Source organism: Lipophrys pholis (assembly GCF_963383615.2).
Source record: "Lipophrys pholis genome assembly, chromosome: 12".
NCBI classification, from domain to species: Eukaryota; Metazoa; Chordata; class Actinopteri; order Blenniiformes; family Blenniidae; genus Lipophrys; species Lipophrys pholis.
In genome coordinates, this window is record NC_137641.1 from 10,489,912 (window position 1) to 10,509,701 (window position 19,790).

General features: G+C 40.6%; 1 protein-coding gene across 2 annotated transcripts in view; it reads right to left on the minus strand.

Moving 5' to 3' along the window:
• Window positions 1–4,324: 4,324 nt before the first annotated feature.
• LOC308117666 (uncharacterized protein) overlaps window positions 4,325–19,790 on the minus strand; it is a 136,522-nt gene continuing 121,056 nt past the window's right edge. For both annotated transcript variants that reach the window (XM_080476705.1, XM_080476706.1), the window contains 11 exons: window positions 16,424–16,477; window positions 15,448–15,501; window positions 15,262–15,315; window positions 14,763–14,780; window positions 14,447–14,500; window positions 13,691–13,753; window positions 13,419–13,584; window positions 11,664–11,773; window positions 8,576–8,656; window positions 7,343–7,525; window positions 4,325–6,121 (listed from right to left, as the gene is read on the minus strand). In XM_080476705.1, the coding sequence (XP_080332831.1) occupies window positions 5,972–6,121; window positions 7,343–7,525; window positions 8,576–8,656; window positions 11,664–11,773; window positions 13,419–13,584; window positions 13,691–13,753; window positions 14,447–14,500; window positions 14,763–14,780; window positions 15,262–15,315; window positions 15,448–15,501; window positions 16,424–16,477 (987 nt within the window). In that variant the 3' untranslated portion in view covers window positions 4,325–5,971. The remainder of the gene's footprint in view (window positions 6,122–7,342; window positions 7,526–8,575; window positions 8,657–11,663; window positions 11,774–13,418; window positions 13,585–13,690; window positions 13,754–14,446; window positions 14,501–14,762; window positions 14,781–15,261; window positions 15,316–15,447; window positions 15,502–16,423; window positions 16,478–19,790) is intronic.

The following is a 19,790-nucleotide window of genomic DNA, read 5'->3' on the forward strand; positions in this document are numbered from 1 at the left end:
TCTTATGGCCACAGGAATGAAAATCTCCTGTGGTGCTCTGTTGTGCACTTTGGTGAAATGAATCTGTTGCCGAAGGAGCTTCTGCTACTGACCAGGACGTCATGGAGGGTGAGAATCATTGTTCAGGTTGGCCCTCAGTTTGAACTAGATCCTCCTTTCTGATCCACCTGTACAGTGTCCATCTCCGCCCCCACCACGTCACTGGTCTTTCTGATGAGTTTGTTGAGTCTGTTGGTGTCGGCCACCCTCAGCCTGCTGTCCCAGCATGCAACAGCATAGAGGATAGCACTCGCCACAACAGACTCATAGAAGACCTTCAGCATAGTGCAGCAGTTGTTGAAGGACCTCAGACGCCTCACAGAGATGACTTTGGTCCTTCTTGTAAAGGGCTTCAGTGTTCCTCACCCAGTCCAGTTTATTGTCAACATGAACGCCCCGATGTATTGCATCGGAGGGTTGTATTGGCCAGGTCCCACTGACGTTAACTTTTGTCACCTGGAATGTACGTGGATGTTGATGACGCCTCCTTCTAGCACAACTTCTTCACCACCCTCTCAACCCACTCTGACATAGCCCTCAATCCACAAGTAGACAGAGTTAGTAAAGCAGCAAATATCCGACACTGGGACTCAATAGATGTAGTCCAGCAGCACATGAGTTACTATGGTCTTTGCAATGCTTGGTGCACCTAACACCCCACTATCAAAGAGTACACCATCCTCTCAGCAGTGCACCAATCCTACAATTTCAACTGCAGCGATAACGCTTGGATAAAGACAAAAACATCACGACATATGAGCTGTCTAATAGGGAAAAAACCGTGACCCAGACACGAAAGATAACTTCAATTGAAATGTATTAGTTTGAAATTTGTTCTGTGTAACAGGTAAAAAAAAAAGGGCAAAACGTGTCACTGAACAAAAATAAACAGATTAAGTTTCGTGACCATTTGACCAACTGCCGTGAGACTGGGTTGTGTTTAATGGTAAAAACAGATCAGACAGTCTGATTGATGGACAGATGATCAGAGGCGCAGTTTTTTCCACCATTATTGAGACACGGCCAGATGTATGGGATGAGTTTGTCAGTGAAGCAGCAGCCAGTGAAGGAGTAGATCAGAGCTGCAGCATCTACATTATAAAAAGACCCTCCTCATAATACACAAACACCCCCACCTTCTTAGGAACACACCTCAGAGAGAGAGGAACTAGAGGGTCATTAGGAGCTGAGCACTGATTTCCATTTCTCAACAATATTGTCCAGAAACCTTCATCGGGTCTCAGTGCGATCTTTCCCTTCCTGTTGATGGACTCTTTGCTCACTCCTAAAGTCCAGTCAGTCTTTCCTCCAACCTGAACCTCAAAATGTAAAATCTACCAGAAGAGAAACTCTGTTTTCCTAAAACACTCAGACAAGGAGAAAATCTCTCTGGGTTGTCTGGAAGCTCCTTCCTCACATTGCCAGGACTCACCTGTTTCCCATCATCAGACTGGATGAGTTTAGGATTTGCCTATCTTCTTTCCTATCCACTTCTCCTTCACCCAGTGGATGACATCACAGGGTTAAGGAAAGGTGTTAGGAGACTTTCTAAATGACTTAGGGAAAGGCAATCATGTGAGACTGCGCTTCCACTAGGCGACGTACTAATAATCGCACAGCGGCGCAGGTTAATGGTGTTTGCCACGGTGAAAATACTACAAATGTGCAAAAATGGACTACTAAAAGCACATTTCTACCACTTTCCCCTGTGCCTCTAACTGCTGATATAATCTCTAACATCACAAAGTTTGAATTGAAATGAAAGGAAAAGAGGCTCCATCAACTACTCATATCTACGTGTTTAAAAAATGTCGTCCGTAGTGGACATTTGTAGTTAATTGATCTATTTTGTTCATTTTTTTTTTTCAAATGACAAGAAAGGGAGTAATTCTCAGAAGCAGAGAGAATTTGACTGAATATCGTTGATAGAAACCCAGTTATTGAGTTGTCTGATGAAGAACAGGAAAATTGTGCACCAATGGGCAAATGGTTCTATTTACTGTCTGATGCCCAGTGCACCAGTACGTACCAGGGCACACCATATCCAACTACTACACCCATAGCGAGCCGTGAACCTGACCAGCGAATGTTCATTTTCATACCCAGATAATAAACGGACACACAAAGAATATTCCAGCCTCCCGTCTTCATCCAACAACAAAACACACAACACGAGTGGCGCCGCCAGCCGTCATCCTGTACGCACCGTGTGAAAAAAAATAAAGCTATTAAAGGGTTGTTTGTCTGTGTCTGGTGCGCCGTCACCAGAACATTTTGCTGGGCTGCTTTCATCTGTGTTTCTGGATCGCAAACTGACCCGGTGAGGTCTCGGACTACTCAGATTGTCCGGAAGGACTTGCGGTTTCAAACTAAATCAAACATGTTGATCACATGATCCACTGTGGGAGCCCAGAAAGGTGCAGCCGACAGGAAGTTATTGAGTTTCTCTCAGTGCAGAGTGAAGCGCATCTCTTAAATGTTGGTTGTAATTACATGCCTGTATAATAAGTCTCATCTGTTACAATGAATAATCAAAGAGGCGAACTACGCCATTAATCAGAGAGGTTTTAATTTAAAAAAATCAGCGTAACAAAGCTTGCATTTTGCAATCAAATTGCAGTACTGACAGATTTCTTTAGTATAGGTTAAATACTTGTTCCAGAGGCCTGCAACTTGTAAGTGGTCCAATATGACACTTTATCAGAACTCATTATGTGGATGTACAGTTCACACTCGCCTATTTTCTTTATGTTTCTCTATGTATTGATTTCAATAAAGCAACGGGACGTAAATTCAATATTTTCAGGTGGTGTTTGTTCCTCATGCATTCAACACTACTGATGAACACAGCTGTCTGCCACATCTGGAGAGAAGTAGGATCTGATACAAGACATCCAGGTCTTTCGTAAAGGACTGATGCAAAGCTGCACTCTCATCTCAATCATATTCGTCATGGAAAGCGCTCGATTTTAGCACTTGAAGACTTCCCCATCTGTCAGAAGGCTCTGGGAGGTTCCTGGCATTGAGCCTTTTTGGCTCAGCATGATTTACAGTGCAGCTCCTCGAGGGTCTCAAACCACTCACAATTTAATCGTTTTGCAAGAGAAACAATCAAGGAAGGCCAATCGGGCTATAAGTGAACAAAGATTGAGAAAAAAATATTCACCGGTCTTTCTCAAAGCCTGGGTTGCAGTTTAAAATGGTCTGCATCGCTCTAATCTAAATACACAAATAATTACAGAAACTTTAAATAATATCACATTATTCATATAAAAGAAGACTTTAATCTGCAGTTGCAATCGTGTTGTTCATTATTCTTCCGCTCTCATCCCCCTATCAAAAGTCACCGTGTCTTGAAGGACTAATTGTATGCACGCAAAACATCCTACAATACTGCAGCTGCTGCTCATTATCTCATTTAGAAGTTGTCAACAGCCGACACATACATAGGAAATCTGATTCGCGTAGGATGGTGCGAACGCATTGGGGGACATACCACAGGCTAATACAGTAATATGAACAGTATCAGGAGATGACCCCCACTCGGGGTGGCGTCTGGAGAAAAGCAAAGAAATATAAGGATTTGGTGCTTTTCCTCACGGCGGCATCCAGACAGTGGACACAGGGAGAAGACCGGCGCTGAAAACTTTGTGAACTCAGCTTTTACAACTCTGAAACCTCTTTGATCGAACCAGGTAAATCCAACAGTCTAGGACAGGGCTCAACCCGAAAATAGTTTTGGTACTCTGTATATCTTTGGATTATACTTTGATTGTGATAAATATTCTCGAGGAATAATTGTTGTGTATAATATATTGCATTTATACTATATCTGGACTGGTGCAGGCTTGTTTGGCCGGACAATAGTCAATAAGCAAGTCAAAGTGGCTTCTTGTGTGTATAATTATATATGTGTATATACTGTGTATATACACATATATGTATTGTATTTACATGCCTATTTCCACAGAGTGAGTACATACTGTGTGTGTGTGTATATATGTAGATTAAAAATAAATGTTATATAAAGTTTATGCTTCCTGTATTTTGTACTTGTTTGTATTCCCAAATTAAAAACAAAAAAAACCCAAGCTGCTCCTTCTTAGTTTTCATCAGAGATATCAGCATGTACTGTACATACCATAGTCAGCTGGCTCCATGACACTTTAGGAACGTTATGCAGTGGCTCCTGTACGAGTATACTCCTGCTTGTTTTGGAGCTGCTGTACAGCCGGTATTACTTACACTGTGATGATGAAAAAGATGAAGCACCATTAGCCAACACTTGGTTAAAAGTAGGTTTTTAATTCAGCTGACACAATTCTTTGAACAACCTGATGGAGGGATCACACGAGACAGATGTCCAGCATGTCGTTTCATATCTTTCACAAAGCCACAATTTGTACAAAACAAGTGAAGTACCAATGATCGGTCTCAGCCAGCTAAGGCAATCATACCAAAATGATATCGAAACTCTAAATACAAAAAGAAAACATTGCAGATTAAACACACGGGGGAAGAATCTCAGACCGGAGCCAAGGGTCAAACTCATCTGGCCGACATGTTGTGCTGCACAAGAAAACTAGAGACTTTCAGCTGCTGCTGCTGCTGTTGGTTGAGCTTGTAGATCACACTGCCACTACAATACTCCCTGAGATCTCACTTAGCTTTATCCTCCTATTACACAATACATCGCTCACTGCTGACCAGCTCCAAGATAAAAAGCCACAAATACTGCCCAGCAGCAGCGAGGTGGGTTGCTTCTTCACTGGCTTCACACGTCTCAACGGCTTTTCCTCGATGCTCCTGTGGTTGAGTATTGACAGGAACAGCAGTTCAACCGGGATCCCACTTTATTTGTGCTGAAAAGGTTGAATACGCTGTAAAATATAGGAAATACGAGATTGTTTCCACTACTTTATCTTCGGTGAGAATAATGCTTGCGTTCATGTAATGCTTAAGTGAATCTCAAATGAATATTTTACAAAGATTCTCTACTGGCACTAAACAGGGTTTGATTGTCTCCCAACAGCTATGACCAAGAATATCTTTCATTATGGAAGAATTTAAGGAATTCAGCATTCATCCAACCGCTACTTCCTGGTATGAGACACAGTATCGTGGGAGAGATGGGAGGCACTGGGTGATTGTAATGTGTTTGAAGCTCTCAATGAATATTTCTTCCTGCAAGTTGAACAACGGATGGACTGAATATTGTAGTTTGTGGTCATGAATGAAGTAGCTTATTTAGCGTCTGTGTGAATAATAATGAAGTGTGATACCTGAGACATTATAATAAAACATTATAAAATGCTTTGTATTTTACCAAAAACAAGCTAAGTTGGTCTTGTTGACAACAGACAGCATCAAGTACGAGGGAGCATGGCCTCTTTGGGTCCCTTTTCAGGATTAAATTAACTCAGACAGAACTTGATCAGCACCTTAAGTCATCACAGTGACTCATTTAGATTACAGTACTATGGAGCGGTAAGAAGTGGCCTGGAAACGCAAGAGAACCACAGAAGCCGTGTTCAGGGGAAGAACACATTGTTAAGAGGTGTGGAAGGAGAATCCAACGTTTATATACACAAGAAGAAAACTCCAGGAGAATCCCTAAATACACAACAAATCAAAACATTCCAGAAATGTATATAAAAGATAAAAAATACATTTTAAATTATTCAACACAAGATCAAAGTCTCTGTAAACAAAAGTGACGTCTCCTGGTTCCGTCTAAAATTCATTCACACGGAGTCACTTGACTGCAGGTGGAGGTGGGGGTGGGGTGGGGGTGGGGGGGGGGGGGGGGGGGGCACCAAATCCGCCTTCGGTAAAACAAAAAGGACAAAAGAGTTGAAGATTTGAGGAGTTGGAGAAGTTCTCGGTGTCTTCTCTGAAACAGAGGCTTCAGTCCTGAAGCTTCCTTCCACCTCTAGCTGAAACACGCGGGTCCGATGGTGAGGCCGAAGCGGTGTGTGAAGTTTCCTCCTCCCATCAGAGCCACGTCTCTCAGCGGCAGCAGCTGCAGGTCCTCGAACTCCATGACCGACTCCCGAGGACCGGAAACCATCTCCTCTCCAGGCTGACGCACAAGAAAACTTCATTACTCCACATTTCAATGGGAGATTTCAGCTTCTGATGTACATCGTTTTTACGTTTACATGAAGGTGACCTCTCCGTTTCCTGGTGACGTTCACCCACTTAACGTTTGAATTATCTTTTCAACATGTTTGTCGTTTTCTTTTCTTTTTCCTTTTCAAATGTTTAAATCTTACTTGCAAGATGAAGATTATTCTGTGTCAATAAGTCATTCTGAATCTCAGTGTATGAAAATCACTTGTGGGGTTCTCCAGGGCTCCATTTCCTCCCTTTTATGCCTTTCTTAATTGCATTGTTTTAATGTTTTTCATCATTATAATCTTTTAGAATTCTTAATCGCCTTCCTTGATTTCCTTGTAAGTCATAGTGAGTTGCCTTGTCTCTGAATGGTGCTTGAGAAATACATTTGCCATTGTCATTTTTCAAATAAATTTTCATAAAAGGGTGAAGGAAGATTTGTAAAAATTATTAATAAAACATTTATACTAATTTAGTATGTCTTGTTTTATATCATATTCCATATGAAGATAAATCACAGCCCTGAATCTCATTTATGTGATTATTAGATATTATCCATACATATGCCATCTATTCAACATTATATACCACATGTGTTATAACAGAAAGCCGCCACCTCTGTTTCTGGTTTCTTCCAATACAAATGGGAGTTTTTTCTTTCCAGTGATTATCCTGTTGATTTGTTGGGTTTTCTCGGTTAACGTGCCCTGTAATGACTTGGTTGGATTTTGCACAAAATAAATAAAGTTGAATTGAATTATACTCCTTACACACACTTATATACTCTATGCATTTACATGTTACTCCACTTTTATATAGAGTACATACATATATACCATTTACCTTCATGAGAAGCAGCCAAAATAGAAAATAAGCACCAACAAAGATGCCTGAATACTTAATGCCGTTCATCCAATCGAAACTGGTTTATTATGTTGGTTTATAGACTTGTTTGAAATGTTTTCAGATTTTGTCCTTCCTGTCTCTGAAATACACAAATCCCATTCAAATCCCATTTGGTTTCAATTATTCGGAACAACATTTAGCTCTTTTGTCTTTCAGTAAATCCAGAAATCTTAAGATTCTTCTCGCACTATTGTTGTTGTTTTTTAAAAAAAAATAAGTTTTCAAGCGTCTTAAGAAGATCAGAAACAAGTGAAAAGAACAGAGAAATGCTCCTGCGTACCACGCAGCCGTTGAGCACTCCGAGGTAACTCTGCCTCCTGGTGTCGGTGAGGAACTTGACATCTCTCTCCGTCTGGCCCAGTCTGTGACCCGGATGACACGAGTACGTCACCTTCTGAACGGCAGCGGTGCTGTGCAGCCTCAGGAAGCGCATCTGCACCACGTCCGCACCGGGGTAGGAGAACTGGGGAGAGGCAAACACATTCACCGAAAAAGGTTTGTGACTATGGAACGACTCTAGAATGAGCAGAGAACAAAAACCAGACCAGACGGCGTTAAAAGTGTTACTTATACTAGAATCTCCTGCTGTGACGCGGAACTCATACAAAGGAACTCATTTGTATGTTTTTTTTTTTAAAGAAACAACTTTAAAAAAAAACATTATAACTGACATTACTGTATCTTTTTTTCTTTTTCAAAATAGAGTCAAGAAATTACTTGAATTTAAAGATTTGTATCTCTATGACTCCCAAAATTGCCAACTAATTATGATGATTGGACTAAACCACAAAGAATCTGAATAAATCTGCCATATTTGCAATGACACACAATGAATTGAATCAAAAATAGGGATGCACCGATACCGATACCGATACCGATACCAGGATCTTGTCTGACGCTGTACCTATTCGTACTGGAGCTCGTCCTTCAAAAAGGTGGTATTGGTACATCCCTAATCAAAATGAATTTAAAAGCTGATAATTATGTGATTTGTTTGTGTTTTGAGTGTCTCAGGGATCAGTGGTATAAATCACTGACATGACTGTCTTATGTAGACCTCCTGCATTTTACTCTAGTAAATCAGTGCTTGGGCATCATACTACATAAACTACTGGTTGACAGACCGTTGAGAGCCTAAAGGACCAAAAATGGAATCTGGACTTTATTATATTTGTGTACATCATTCGAGTAGTAACTTTACAATATGTGCATTTTAAAGAGGGCATGGATTCACTGACTGAAGTAGCCCACGATGGACAAACAATACATTTTTGCATTATATCCAAGTTTCATGGTCACCCAACGTTCTCTGTCAGTCTCATTAATTTGAGGGCTATTTCAGTGTTTGAGTAGAACAAAAAATTACAAATATTGTGATGTAATACGAGACTGCAAACAGTAGATGCAGATATCGAAACTAATTCTTACCTAATTGAAATCTCTCGATAAACTAATAAACAAAGAAATGACTCTGTCCATATCAGAAAGTAGAAATTAAGCACTATTTGCTCACCTGAAATCCCTGATCCTGCCTGCTGAGCCACTGAAACGCGCCGTCCTCTGAAGACTCTTCCATCCAAGCTTTCATGGGCAGCTGCCAGCACAGGAAAAAAATAAATAAAAAAATCAAGGCCCATATTTGCAAATAAATGCAGGTCGTGCTCTCATACAAGCCACATGCAAAGGTCAATGATGTTCACTCAGTGGGTAATGAGCCCTGGGTCAGCTTGCTATTCAAGCATGAACCACAAGCAAAGTAAAAAGTCTCATCGCTTCATGTGACTGGAAAGCAATCTGCAGTGTTGTCAGGTCGACTGAGCCCATAGTTTGAAAGGGATGAGCTGGTTGAGTGGGAGACGTGAGAGCAGGGTACATGTGCAAAGGCATTGATGATGTGAATCATAGCATCCAATGGCATTTGGATTAATATATTGTCTACAACATGTGTAGATTGACTCCTTTCCACTGGGAGAAGCTTATTTGTAACACCGAGCTTGGGCGGATCTTGTTGCTTTTAATAAAGGCTTACATGTTTTGTGGTCCTATATATATATATATATATACACAAAAAGACAACACAAAAGACACGTGGAACACGTCCAAAACAGGTTGAAATTTAAATCTGAATTTGAGGCCCTATTTACACAACATTTCAAGAGAAAAGATCATGTTGGACCACTAGTGGGAGCCGTTCTCAAAAAGTTGCATTATCAGTGGCTCTGATCACAGTTGTCGTGTTAACGGACGTACAAAACACAATGAAATATTTTTGTTTTTAATTGAAAACATAGTGTGAACGAGGCCTGAAAGTAAAACAGAATACATTTCAACAAAAAAATAATTCTGTAAACGCAAGGACCAAAAATTTATTGGGCTTAAAGTCCAAATCTAAAACATATTCAAATTTCGATATATTTTAAACAGAGATTCATGCAACGAAAACTTTGAAACACCTAACAGCTGAAGGACTTTTGGACCGTTTGGATGGTGTCGTACTCCCCAGCACGTTCACTCAGGTCAGCTGATCAAGCGTTGCTTTCGGTCCCCCAGACGCATCGCAAACTCAGAGGAGACCGAGCGTTTTCTGTGGTTGGTCCCAAACTGTGGAATGAGCTTCCTCTGTTCTTTAGACAGGCTGACTCCCTTCATGTTTTTAAATCACATCTTAAAACACGCATGTTCTCTTTGGCTTTTAACCAGTGTTGAAGTTGACTTTTACTGCTCAAAGTGTATTCTGTGCTGCCACTGTATTGTTGTATTTATAATTGTATTTTTATATTGTTGTACAGCACTTTGGTCAACTGAGTTGTTTTTAATAGTGCTTTATAAATACATTGGATTGGATTGGATTGGATGAAAGCGAGCGTCAGAAACAGATGGATAATGGTGCAAAATACTAACAGGGTGCCTTTTTACATCGAACAAAACATTTCAACTTCAAGATCAAACTTTATATCGATAATCAAACATAGAGTAGGGCATGGATTCAACTTTGTTCTCCACTTGAGCTGTTGGGAGTTTACATGTTTTTTTTTCCTGTGCATACTTTTCTCCAGTTCTCCGGTTTCCTCCCACAGTCTAAAATATGCGTTTGAAGATATTTGTTAAATTGTTCATTGGTGTGATATGCAAGTGTGTGTGTGATTGTGTGTTTCTTTGTGTTTGACCTGTCTGAGTACGCCTCACAAACACACTATGATTATCTCGTGCATAAACTCGACCTGCGTGTAGTTTGTATAGATCGCTGTAGGAGAAGACAGGTGGACACATTTGTCTGCTAATGTTTGCTCTTCCCTCCATTGATCTGCTAAACAGCTGTAAATAAGTGCGTGTAAGCGTGTCTTGACCATATGTGGTCTCTGTTATTCAGATTTGATTGCTGACGGCAACACAAATTGCCCATCATGGACAATAAAGTTGACCTTCTGAACAGGAGGTAGAGCAGGATACACCTTGAACAAGAATACCTTGACTGTGGCAACACAAAGACACTCAGCGACTCAAACACATACACATCTAAGTGTAATTTACTTCCGAATTAACTTAAAATTAAAGTCTTTTAATTGTGGGAGCAAGTGAAGGAAACCAGCAGGGATAGAAGGGAAATATAAAAACTCTGAACTACTACCCTGTACAACGATGTGACTGTCAAACCAACCAGAGGAGCTTGTTTGTGGGTTTCTTGGACGATAATTGGGTTTCATTTGTTTTTTTTAGAAAAGTTATGAGTTTACACAGCAACGTTTCAAACACTGAAAAGCACTGGAAGTCGTGACACTCTGGAGGCCACCATTATTGTTATTGTACATCTACTGGCGCATGTATACAAGAACTGTTCACTACGGCCGAGTTGTACGTGCACCGCAGCAGAGTTTTCAGAAAGTTGCATTTTCCCCAGTGTTCATGGAGACACAGTCGGACTATTTTCAACAAGTTGTGTCTTCAGTCATTTCCATGGAGACGCAGCCGGAGAGTTTTCAAAAGATTGTATTTCTCTCCCATTTCCACGAAGACGGATACGGAGCTGTTTTCAAAACAATGTGATTTCAGTGGATCGGAGGACCAAAAGGTTTGAGTTTCCACTTGAAAACCTTGGTGTAAATAGAACATTACTGGTTCACACCAAATGATCACATTACTGAGTTGATTCCCAATTTGTACTGAAAACTTTGCTCACAATAATAATTTAAGTATGTCAACATTTATAAAAATTTTAAGGAGCAATCTATTTTTACCAGCGTTTCTATCTTGAAGACATTCCGAAGGACACAATATGTCACGTTCTGTCCTGACTCTACATTTGGAAGCGAGCCACTCCAGCTCGCCGTGTTAGTGTGCAGACACTGCAACGCATCATTGACCTGACACTGGAAGAAAAAAAAAAAGAAAAGAAAATCTCCTGAGAGGTGACAGGCTGGATGACAGGTTCAAGATCAAGACTTGCACAGCTGCGTTCGCGGCAGACATGCGGGGGTCGACTGACAATTCGCCCCATTGAAATTCATGTCCGACCTACAACATGGCTGCGTCAGGTTAGCCGGGGCGCCATTGATCCAGAGGAGTAATTTCCCCTGAGCCTGTCACCGGTGAGGTCTTTATACCTGTGAGTCCTGAGGATGGAGGCAGGTCTGCACCGCTGTGGGAGAGAAGCTGCAGTAGGCCAGCAGAGCATCGGCCGAGCTGCCCTGGTTGGGGTCAACGTAATACATTCCTGTGGGAAGGAAAGAAAAAAAAAAAAAAAAAAAAAGGTCAGTGAGAGCCGAGCGGATCAAGATATCATACTTCAAACTGACAGCAGGACCTGCTGAGTGCAAGAAACACAGCTATGGCGAAGTACTGGGAAGAAATATTACTTTCAACAATATATCCATTTCACTCTGTCGTAAAGTTCTGATTTCCAAAGATTTGAAGTTATATTAGTACGTAAAGAAAAATGATACAAAATCGTTCACACTAAAAAAAAAAAAAAAAAAATGCTGTTTTTCAAAGCCAGTGTTTATCTTTGTGATGGATGATGACGCTTAAAACACAAACGGTCCAGTTTTAGTGGAGGCTGTAACTCGGATACATTTTGACACATGACACCAGCTCTCGGGGAATGCTCAGCGAGCGGCACTAAAACGACCACGGCACCCCGGAGACAGCGGCGGAATTAAAAGCTATCAGTTAGGTTTTACTGTGCCTAAAGAGGCACAATAAACCACCTGACCCAAACATGTCAGGGGGAGCTCTCCACTCTTTTTTTTTTTTTTACCCACGATCGAGAGGAAACTGAGGGGTTCATATGTGAAATGTCCAAAAAAATAAATCCTCTGCATAAAAAAAGACGGCAATTCAAATGTAGCGAAAGTACTTTGATTTCTTGTGTCTTTTGGAAGATCTGAGGCTCACATTTGTTTTACTATCGGCAAAAAGTACATAGTTGCTCCAATAATTTTAATGTGAAAATTAAAAAAAAAAAAAAGACCAGGAGTGATTGCTAGATTCTGTAGAAGTCACCCTGTACTGTCGTCTTGGCCAGTCATTACACCGCATGCGGGATTCAAACCAGAGTCCCTTTTAACTCAAGTTTAACATCTTAACTCCACGTAGAAATACAAAAAATGGAAGAAAAAAATACTCAGGTGTCCAAAACAAAAAGCTCAGCTTAGTTGGGATAAACCTGGGTTGAGATGATATTGTTATTCTTCCACCATGTTAGGTGGTAAAGCTTAACACTTTGATACTGAGAAGACTCAGTAATACTTCAATTTGCATTTAAAACATCTAATAAAATGTATGAGATAAGAAGTTTCATTTATTGACTGTCTAAACCAAAATGAATCATTTAATTAATGATTTTCAGTTGTGAAATATTGATGACAAAATATTTAAGTGTATATACTGGAGAAGCGCCGATACCAATACCAGTATGTATTATAAGTTATGTATATAAGTTATGTTCTGTCACAATATCAAGAGGAGGAGAAAAATCACCAGATAAATCAGGATTAATGGGATTTCTTTTAAAGGCTGTTTTTTTTTGTACTCTGCATCGATACATGGCATCGGAAAGTAGCAAACAGTCAGTACTCCTACTTGTAATCGTCCTTTTAAAAACATGGTATTGGTGCATCCCTAGTTTATAAACTTTATCAATTATAATAACACTCAAACACAGATGTTGAACATTTTTGTACAGGGCTCATATATCTACATAGACGCGGTCAAACGTAGTTACATTGTCCGCTAACACATTACTCAATGTGGTAAATATCATTGTACATTACTCAGTTTTTAGTTCATGTTCATGTATGTACTTCAGCAAGAGTGTATCAAAGTGTTCAAACTCTGAGTCGTGAGTTGGTGGGACTGACCACTGCTGTATTCGGGGTGACAGAGCCACAGCTCCAGACACGTGGTAGCAGGACGCTCCTTGCTGCCATCGGGAGGATCCAACAGCAGCCGGAGCTCCTGCTGCAAAGAATCCAGGACCGTCTGGATCAGGGGGTAGTTGGGCTTGTCCGATACGTAAATTAGATCCTGGACATGGGAAGAGAATCATTTCAACACAAACACTCAATGGCATGGTTTTACCATTACTACACGTTCACAGTTTTTCGCTGGGCAAAGAGTTAAAACTACTTGCCTTGAGTTGAGTCAGCGTCATGTTCAATGACGGTCCTGGAGGACCTGGAATCCCAGGTGGACCCTAAAACACAGAGGTGATACTTTAAGACCATTGATCCGATCAGAGTCCATGTGCGTAAGCGGCACACCGGGTTACTTCCTACAGTCGGAGCTTTGCCTGAATGTCTGTGACGTCATTTCATCGAACGTCATGACAGCCCGCATTAGCAAAGTATTCTGTGCCACATCACACAAAAAAAAAAAACCCGACCCGTTCTCATCTCTTCCCGATCAGAATTTGAACCAAGAGAATGTTTTTTTTGAAAAGAAGCACCAAAAGCGTAATCACTCTAGTGAATTCAAGTTTTGATACTTCCGGGTGAAGCTGCTTGTGGGATTCTATGCACACATGTTGCAAACAGCAAACGTTACAGTGCAAAACATTATGGGATTGATCCACCGAAATGGATCGGGTCACATCTTGGTGCATATAAAGCAGCACAACATTCTGATTTCTTTATTCAGTGTTCATGTAAACGGAACAATCTGATCCTAGAGTAGGAACGAATTCAATCAGATTGACAACAAAGCATCATCCACCAACCACCCACCCTCACATTCACACCTCAGGAAAATCTGTGGTCAGTAATTAACCTCACATACATGTTTTTGGCCTGTAGAAGGAAACACACAGAGGGAGAACATTGAAACTCCACACAGAAAGGCCCGGCCAGAGTGTTTGAACCATTCAGATGGAAATTTGCCACAGACTTACTGGAAGCCCCCTCCGTCCGGGCAGCCCGGCCACACCTGGGTAGCCTTTTAAACCCTGCGGGGAAAATGACATATTATAACATGTAATTCACCACCGTTCGTGCTGTTCGCTACCACATATGTGGAAATGGAAATGAACGCTTTCCCCAGGAGGCCATTTCATTCCAACGTTAACGTCCAAGTGTGACAGCTTCACGTGTAACCAACATAGGAGTAATAATCAGCACCGTTGGCTTCAGGTAGTTTCAGGATGTGAGTGGGAGCTGAAGAGTGTTTTATATGTGGGGACAGCAACGCTTGAGTCGATGATATCATACCTTTAATCCAAACAAACCCTGCAACAGAGGAAACAGCAGAGGAAGAGGGCATTAGTCTGAATTTACACTATGAGGTTCATTTATCGACAAAGAGCTACCAAACGCTTTTATCTGCTGCATTAAGAACCTGTCGCCCGTGCAGTCACAGATTTTAAAACCAACCAGTCACTGGATTGTTCTCTGCTGAAGACACAGTGGGCTTAACATGGACATAATAGGCTGTGGAGCTCTGGATAATTTGACAGACTAGCAGCTGAAGGAAAAAAAGCCGTTGGCTGATAGATAGCAGTCTGGGCTTTACAGGAAAGACAGGGATTATTATAAAACAATAATGTTTCTATCACTCGTCTCACCCCTGAGCTGTCTCCATTATTCAAACACAGTCTGACAGATGAACAGAGGATTTAAAATATTGAATGATGGCCTGTGCAGTTTAAGGACGATAACTATGTTCACTGCTTGTACTGTATCATACATTAAAGATTTAAAATGCACTTACAGGAAATCCAGGAATTCCAGGAGCACCTCTTGGTCCTGGTGGACCGATGTTCCCCTAAACCAAAACATGATCCACACAGATTCACATACCCACATTTCAAATGTGGTAAAACATATTTAACTTGATGGATCCAGGTTCAAAATGCAGTCAATGAAAAGACAAACTCAAATTTTTGACTGTGTTTACCTGTTGTCCCTTCAAACCACCTGAACCTGGCAATCCAACATGGCCTCGAACACCCTGACAAAAGAAAATCACACAGCAACAATATTAAAATGGTTCTAATTAGAGATGCACTGATGCCGATACCAGTATTGTATATCGGGTGCAATACTGCGCAGAGTACTCGTTTATCGCTTTTAATACATACTTGTATCAGTACTTGCTATCGACAAGTCAGGTCAGTACAATGTCATCCCCATCCCACAATAATTAACAAGTAGAGCCACTTTCGTTACATCCGACACCAAGAAACCAACAAAGTGCTTCAGATTCTGTCTGTTCAATATGTCTGTGGTCTTTCTGAAGTCTGTACTGTCTCCTACATCTCTCTGTCCCTTCCTGCAGGATCTCTGACTGAGGAACTGGAGCTTTGTGACCTGTGCCATCAAGGCAGTGAATGGATTAGCTTGTCTGATGCCATGTCTTTCCCTTTTCTATCTTATTATCCCCTCACCCCATAACAGAAAAAAACCCAGTCTGTCTACAGAGGTCTTTCTTCATGGTAAAAGGTACAACTCTCACATACAGTTCAGAATCTTGGCGATCTGTGGCCACCATCCTAATGTGATGGCTCTGGTGGTGGATTGGGAATGTTACGTCAAAACCGCCTTGTACTGGACACCAGAGGCAAGGCAAAGGAGGAATCATCAGAAGATACATGGCGGAAGATGGTTGAGAAAGAACTGCAACAGATGGGAAAGACCTGGAGCAGCATTTCATTCATGACGAAGGAGCAGAAGAAGTGGAGGGATCATGTTGCCGCCCTACGCTCCACCCGGTGTGATGGGCATGAGTGAGTGAGTAAAAAGGGAGATTTTCCTTCCACTTCACAATCTCCTTGATCATATGAGATTGTTCCTTTTTTCTTTTTTATTTCTTGGGATGTCAGGTTTCATTAGATGACATTGTTTTAACTGGTGATATTGAGTTGAAATCCTACCTTAGTGCCATCACCTCCAGCGGGTCCAGGCAGTCCCATATCTCCTTTTTCACCCTGAGGATAAAGACAGTGGAGTTACAGAAATACATGTCAGATACTAAAAAAGATCAATGTACGTTGGGGCTAAATGTTGCAAAGGGACAAATGTGTAGCTTCGTCAATTTTTAGGTCAAACATATGATCCTTCATGGCTACAAGGTTACATTCTCAATGGGACGACAATGGAGTTGTCATGGTGCTTCCATTTCTCTTTGTTCGCAGGGAAAAAGCTGTGGTTCATTGTCAGGCCCAATAACATGAGAGGAAACTGTGACTGAACTATCAACCTTGGGATTTGAAGAGAAGATTACCAGCGCTACAGCTGGAGCCACAGCTGTGGGAATAGTGTGTTATTCTAAATAATATATAGTCAAAGTCACTCCATACATCTTCTTTCCTAAGCTCGACTTCGAGTCTCTCCAGGACAATAAAGCTTCTGACACTGTCACAAAGACTGAGGCCCACCACGCTGCGGAGGACTCCAACTTCCACTACATTGCATTTGCAAACTGATTTATTCGGTCGTGACCTGAAGGTCACGAGCAGTGTGAGCGTGGGGACGGAGACATTCCGTTAAACAGAACCGTTTGCTTTACAGCTGGGCTCCAGCTTCGCCGCTGCAGTGCAGTACGACTGCCTTGCCTCAGTCAGTGCCCTGCCCGAATCTGTCAGGACAACATCATCAGCATAAAAGCCCAGAAAAGATGTGAAATAATACAATACCATGCAAAGTGTTGCATGGTATTGCCTCGGCTACTTTGTAATGATGCAGAGTATACGTGATGATAATATCTAGTTTTTTGCTAAATAATTCCAGGTACTGCCAAATTTATTACAATCTCCACATAAAGCCAATTTTAATGAAAGCTATATGGAATCAAAAACGTTAAAATTACACGACCTTGTCAAACCTCAACACTGCAGTCGTGATGTATAAAGCACAAAATCACATGCTGCCTCAGCACATCCAGGAGAGGTTCAACCCCAGGGAGAGTCCGTATGACCTCAGAGGTTCATCTGGCTTTCAGAAAACAAATGTGAGAACTCGTCAAAAAAGTAGAAGTGTTTCTGTCAGGGGGGGTTCCGCTTTGGAACGGCCTGGATGATGCTTTAAAATGTTCCTGTTCAGCTCACACGTTTAAAACAAACCTTTAAGACCAATGTCATAGAAAAATATATTGCTCTAGAATAAACACCAGGAATATTAATATTATGATCAATTATAGTAATAATAACAAAAACTAAATAGTAATAATAGTATAATAATAATAGTAATAGTATATAAATACTTATAGAAAATATAAGTGTAATTGTTGGTGTATCGCAATAACTGTATATGTACTTGTACAACTATAATATGATATGATGTGTATACATGTGTATTTATAATATATTGTGTATACTTGTACAAATGAAATGTATTATTATGTTTTTCACATTATATATGAGGCTTAGTTCAGCGTGATGTCTTGCGGTCTTGCTGTATCTTGTATTTTGATTTGTTAATAGGGTTACGCGAAATAAGTGTTTAACTTCAGCCTAGACCCTTTTGGTCTGTAAAACTGTCAATCTTTGCTCTTCCATATTTTATTTAGTTTTATTTTGTTGACCACTGACCGAAGCAGTAATAATAAAGAAAAATAAAAAAAATACAGTGAAACGCCCCCCCAAAAAACTTCGAGAACTGTTGCATTATGGGTATTTTTACAAACTCACAGCATGGCTTTGAGGGTAATGCTAGTTTGCAATTCACAAGGAGGTAGCGAGCTTTCATGGCAGCACGACCGGTATCTGAGTGTTGACTTTTGTCTGTTATTTATTTTTTTTAAACTTTAAAAATCTATGTTTCCTTTGCAAATTTTTCAATTTGCTTGGTGGTTTGGCCAGATTAGAGCTTCTTACGGGCAGTTTTGGACCCTGGGCCTTGTTTCTGTCCCACTCCAGATGCTTTATGTGACCCCTGAACTTACAGGGTGTTTGACACCCGTGTTATAGTGTATGCCCTTCATACAAGGCAGGTTGTTGGCTTTAGTGTGTGCTTGTACATGTTTGAGTAGCTGAAAATGAATAACAATATAAAGCACTGAAACTACTTTAAAAAAAAAAATAAAAAATGAAAATACACCATATAGATGAAGCTCACTTATTATTTGAGTAAGTACTGGCTAAAAGGGAGACACGAAAACACCCACGGTTGAGAGAGGCTTTCACACAGTTATTTTTTTGGTAAATTGCTTCAAAGCCCCATATTTTTGGCTCCAACGGATAAACTTTAGGTCCTGTTTACATTCTGCCTAATGCATCAGGTTCAACTACAAAGCTACTGTAGCAAGATGCTATTATGCACTCCACCTGTCAGTGGTTTTGTATGCGTTATTTACTGGTTGTGATTCCAACTCTCCTGTGCTGAAAGTAATAAAAATCCCCTTGGTACCCAAAAAGCTGTTTAGTAATGAGTTCTTTTACTTTATGCTATACTTGACAGTTTAAATGTCAATAAATATACTTTATACCTTCCGTTTCAAAGATCACCCTAATTATACGGCATAGTTTGATGGCATTTTGTCATCTTTCTCCGGTCCCGCTGGTGTTCTCTCAAAATGCCTGTTCAGCCACTGTTGCCAAGTGCTGATTGAAGACTTAATAGAGATTTTAGCTATAAGATTTAAAGCCTTGACCTTATTATGAAAAGCGCTTTAAATTATTTATGTTTTCATTTGATGGCATATAATTAAAACTGAAATGAATAAATTGAATATACTGCATATGAAGGGATTCGTTTTTCAAGACTGACGGCTATATTTTAAAGATAAAAACAGTGGATCGTGATAGTACCAGGATCCACTCCTGAGCAATGGGAAGAGATCACACCCAAAAGCTCCACAACAACTGACATAAACCTTTCAGCAGAGCAGAAAACCACTTAATCAGCCAGTCATAGAGGAGTGGGTCTGAGGATTTAAAAAAAAAAAAAAAAAGAATAGTGAAAAAAGTAATGCCGATTGCATGTTATGCAGCAGGTTAGAGCCGACTGGAGAGCTGATTATATGTTAACAATTGAAGGGATGAACCACAGTAATGCTAACAGGGAAAGACACTGAGGCCTTGTTTACACAACAATGTTTTCATGTGACAATGGAGATCATTTCTTTGGTTTTGAGTGTCTGTTTCCACTCAGGTCCACTGAAAACTTTTTGAAAATGGCTTCCAAGGTGGAACTTTTCAGAAATGCTCCATCTCAGTGGAAACGTTGGACAACAGCGCAAACTCAGCGGGCACGCTATCTACATTGTTTTGGGCATTTTTGTCGTTTCTATGGAAACAGATA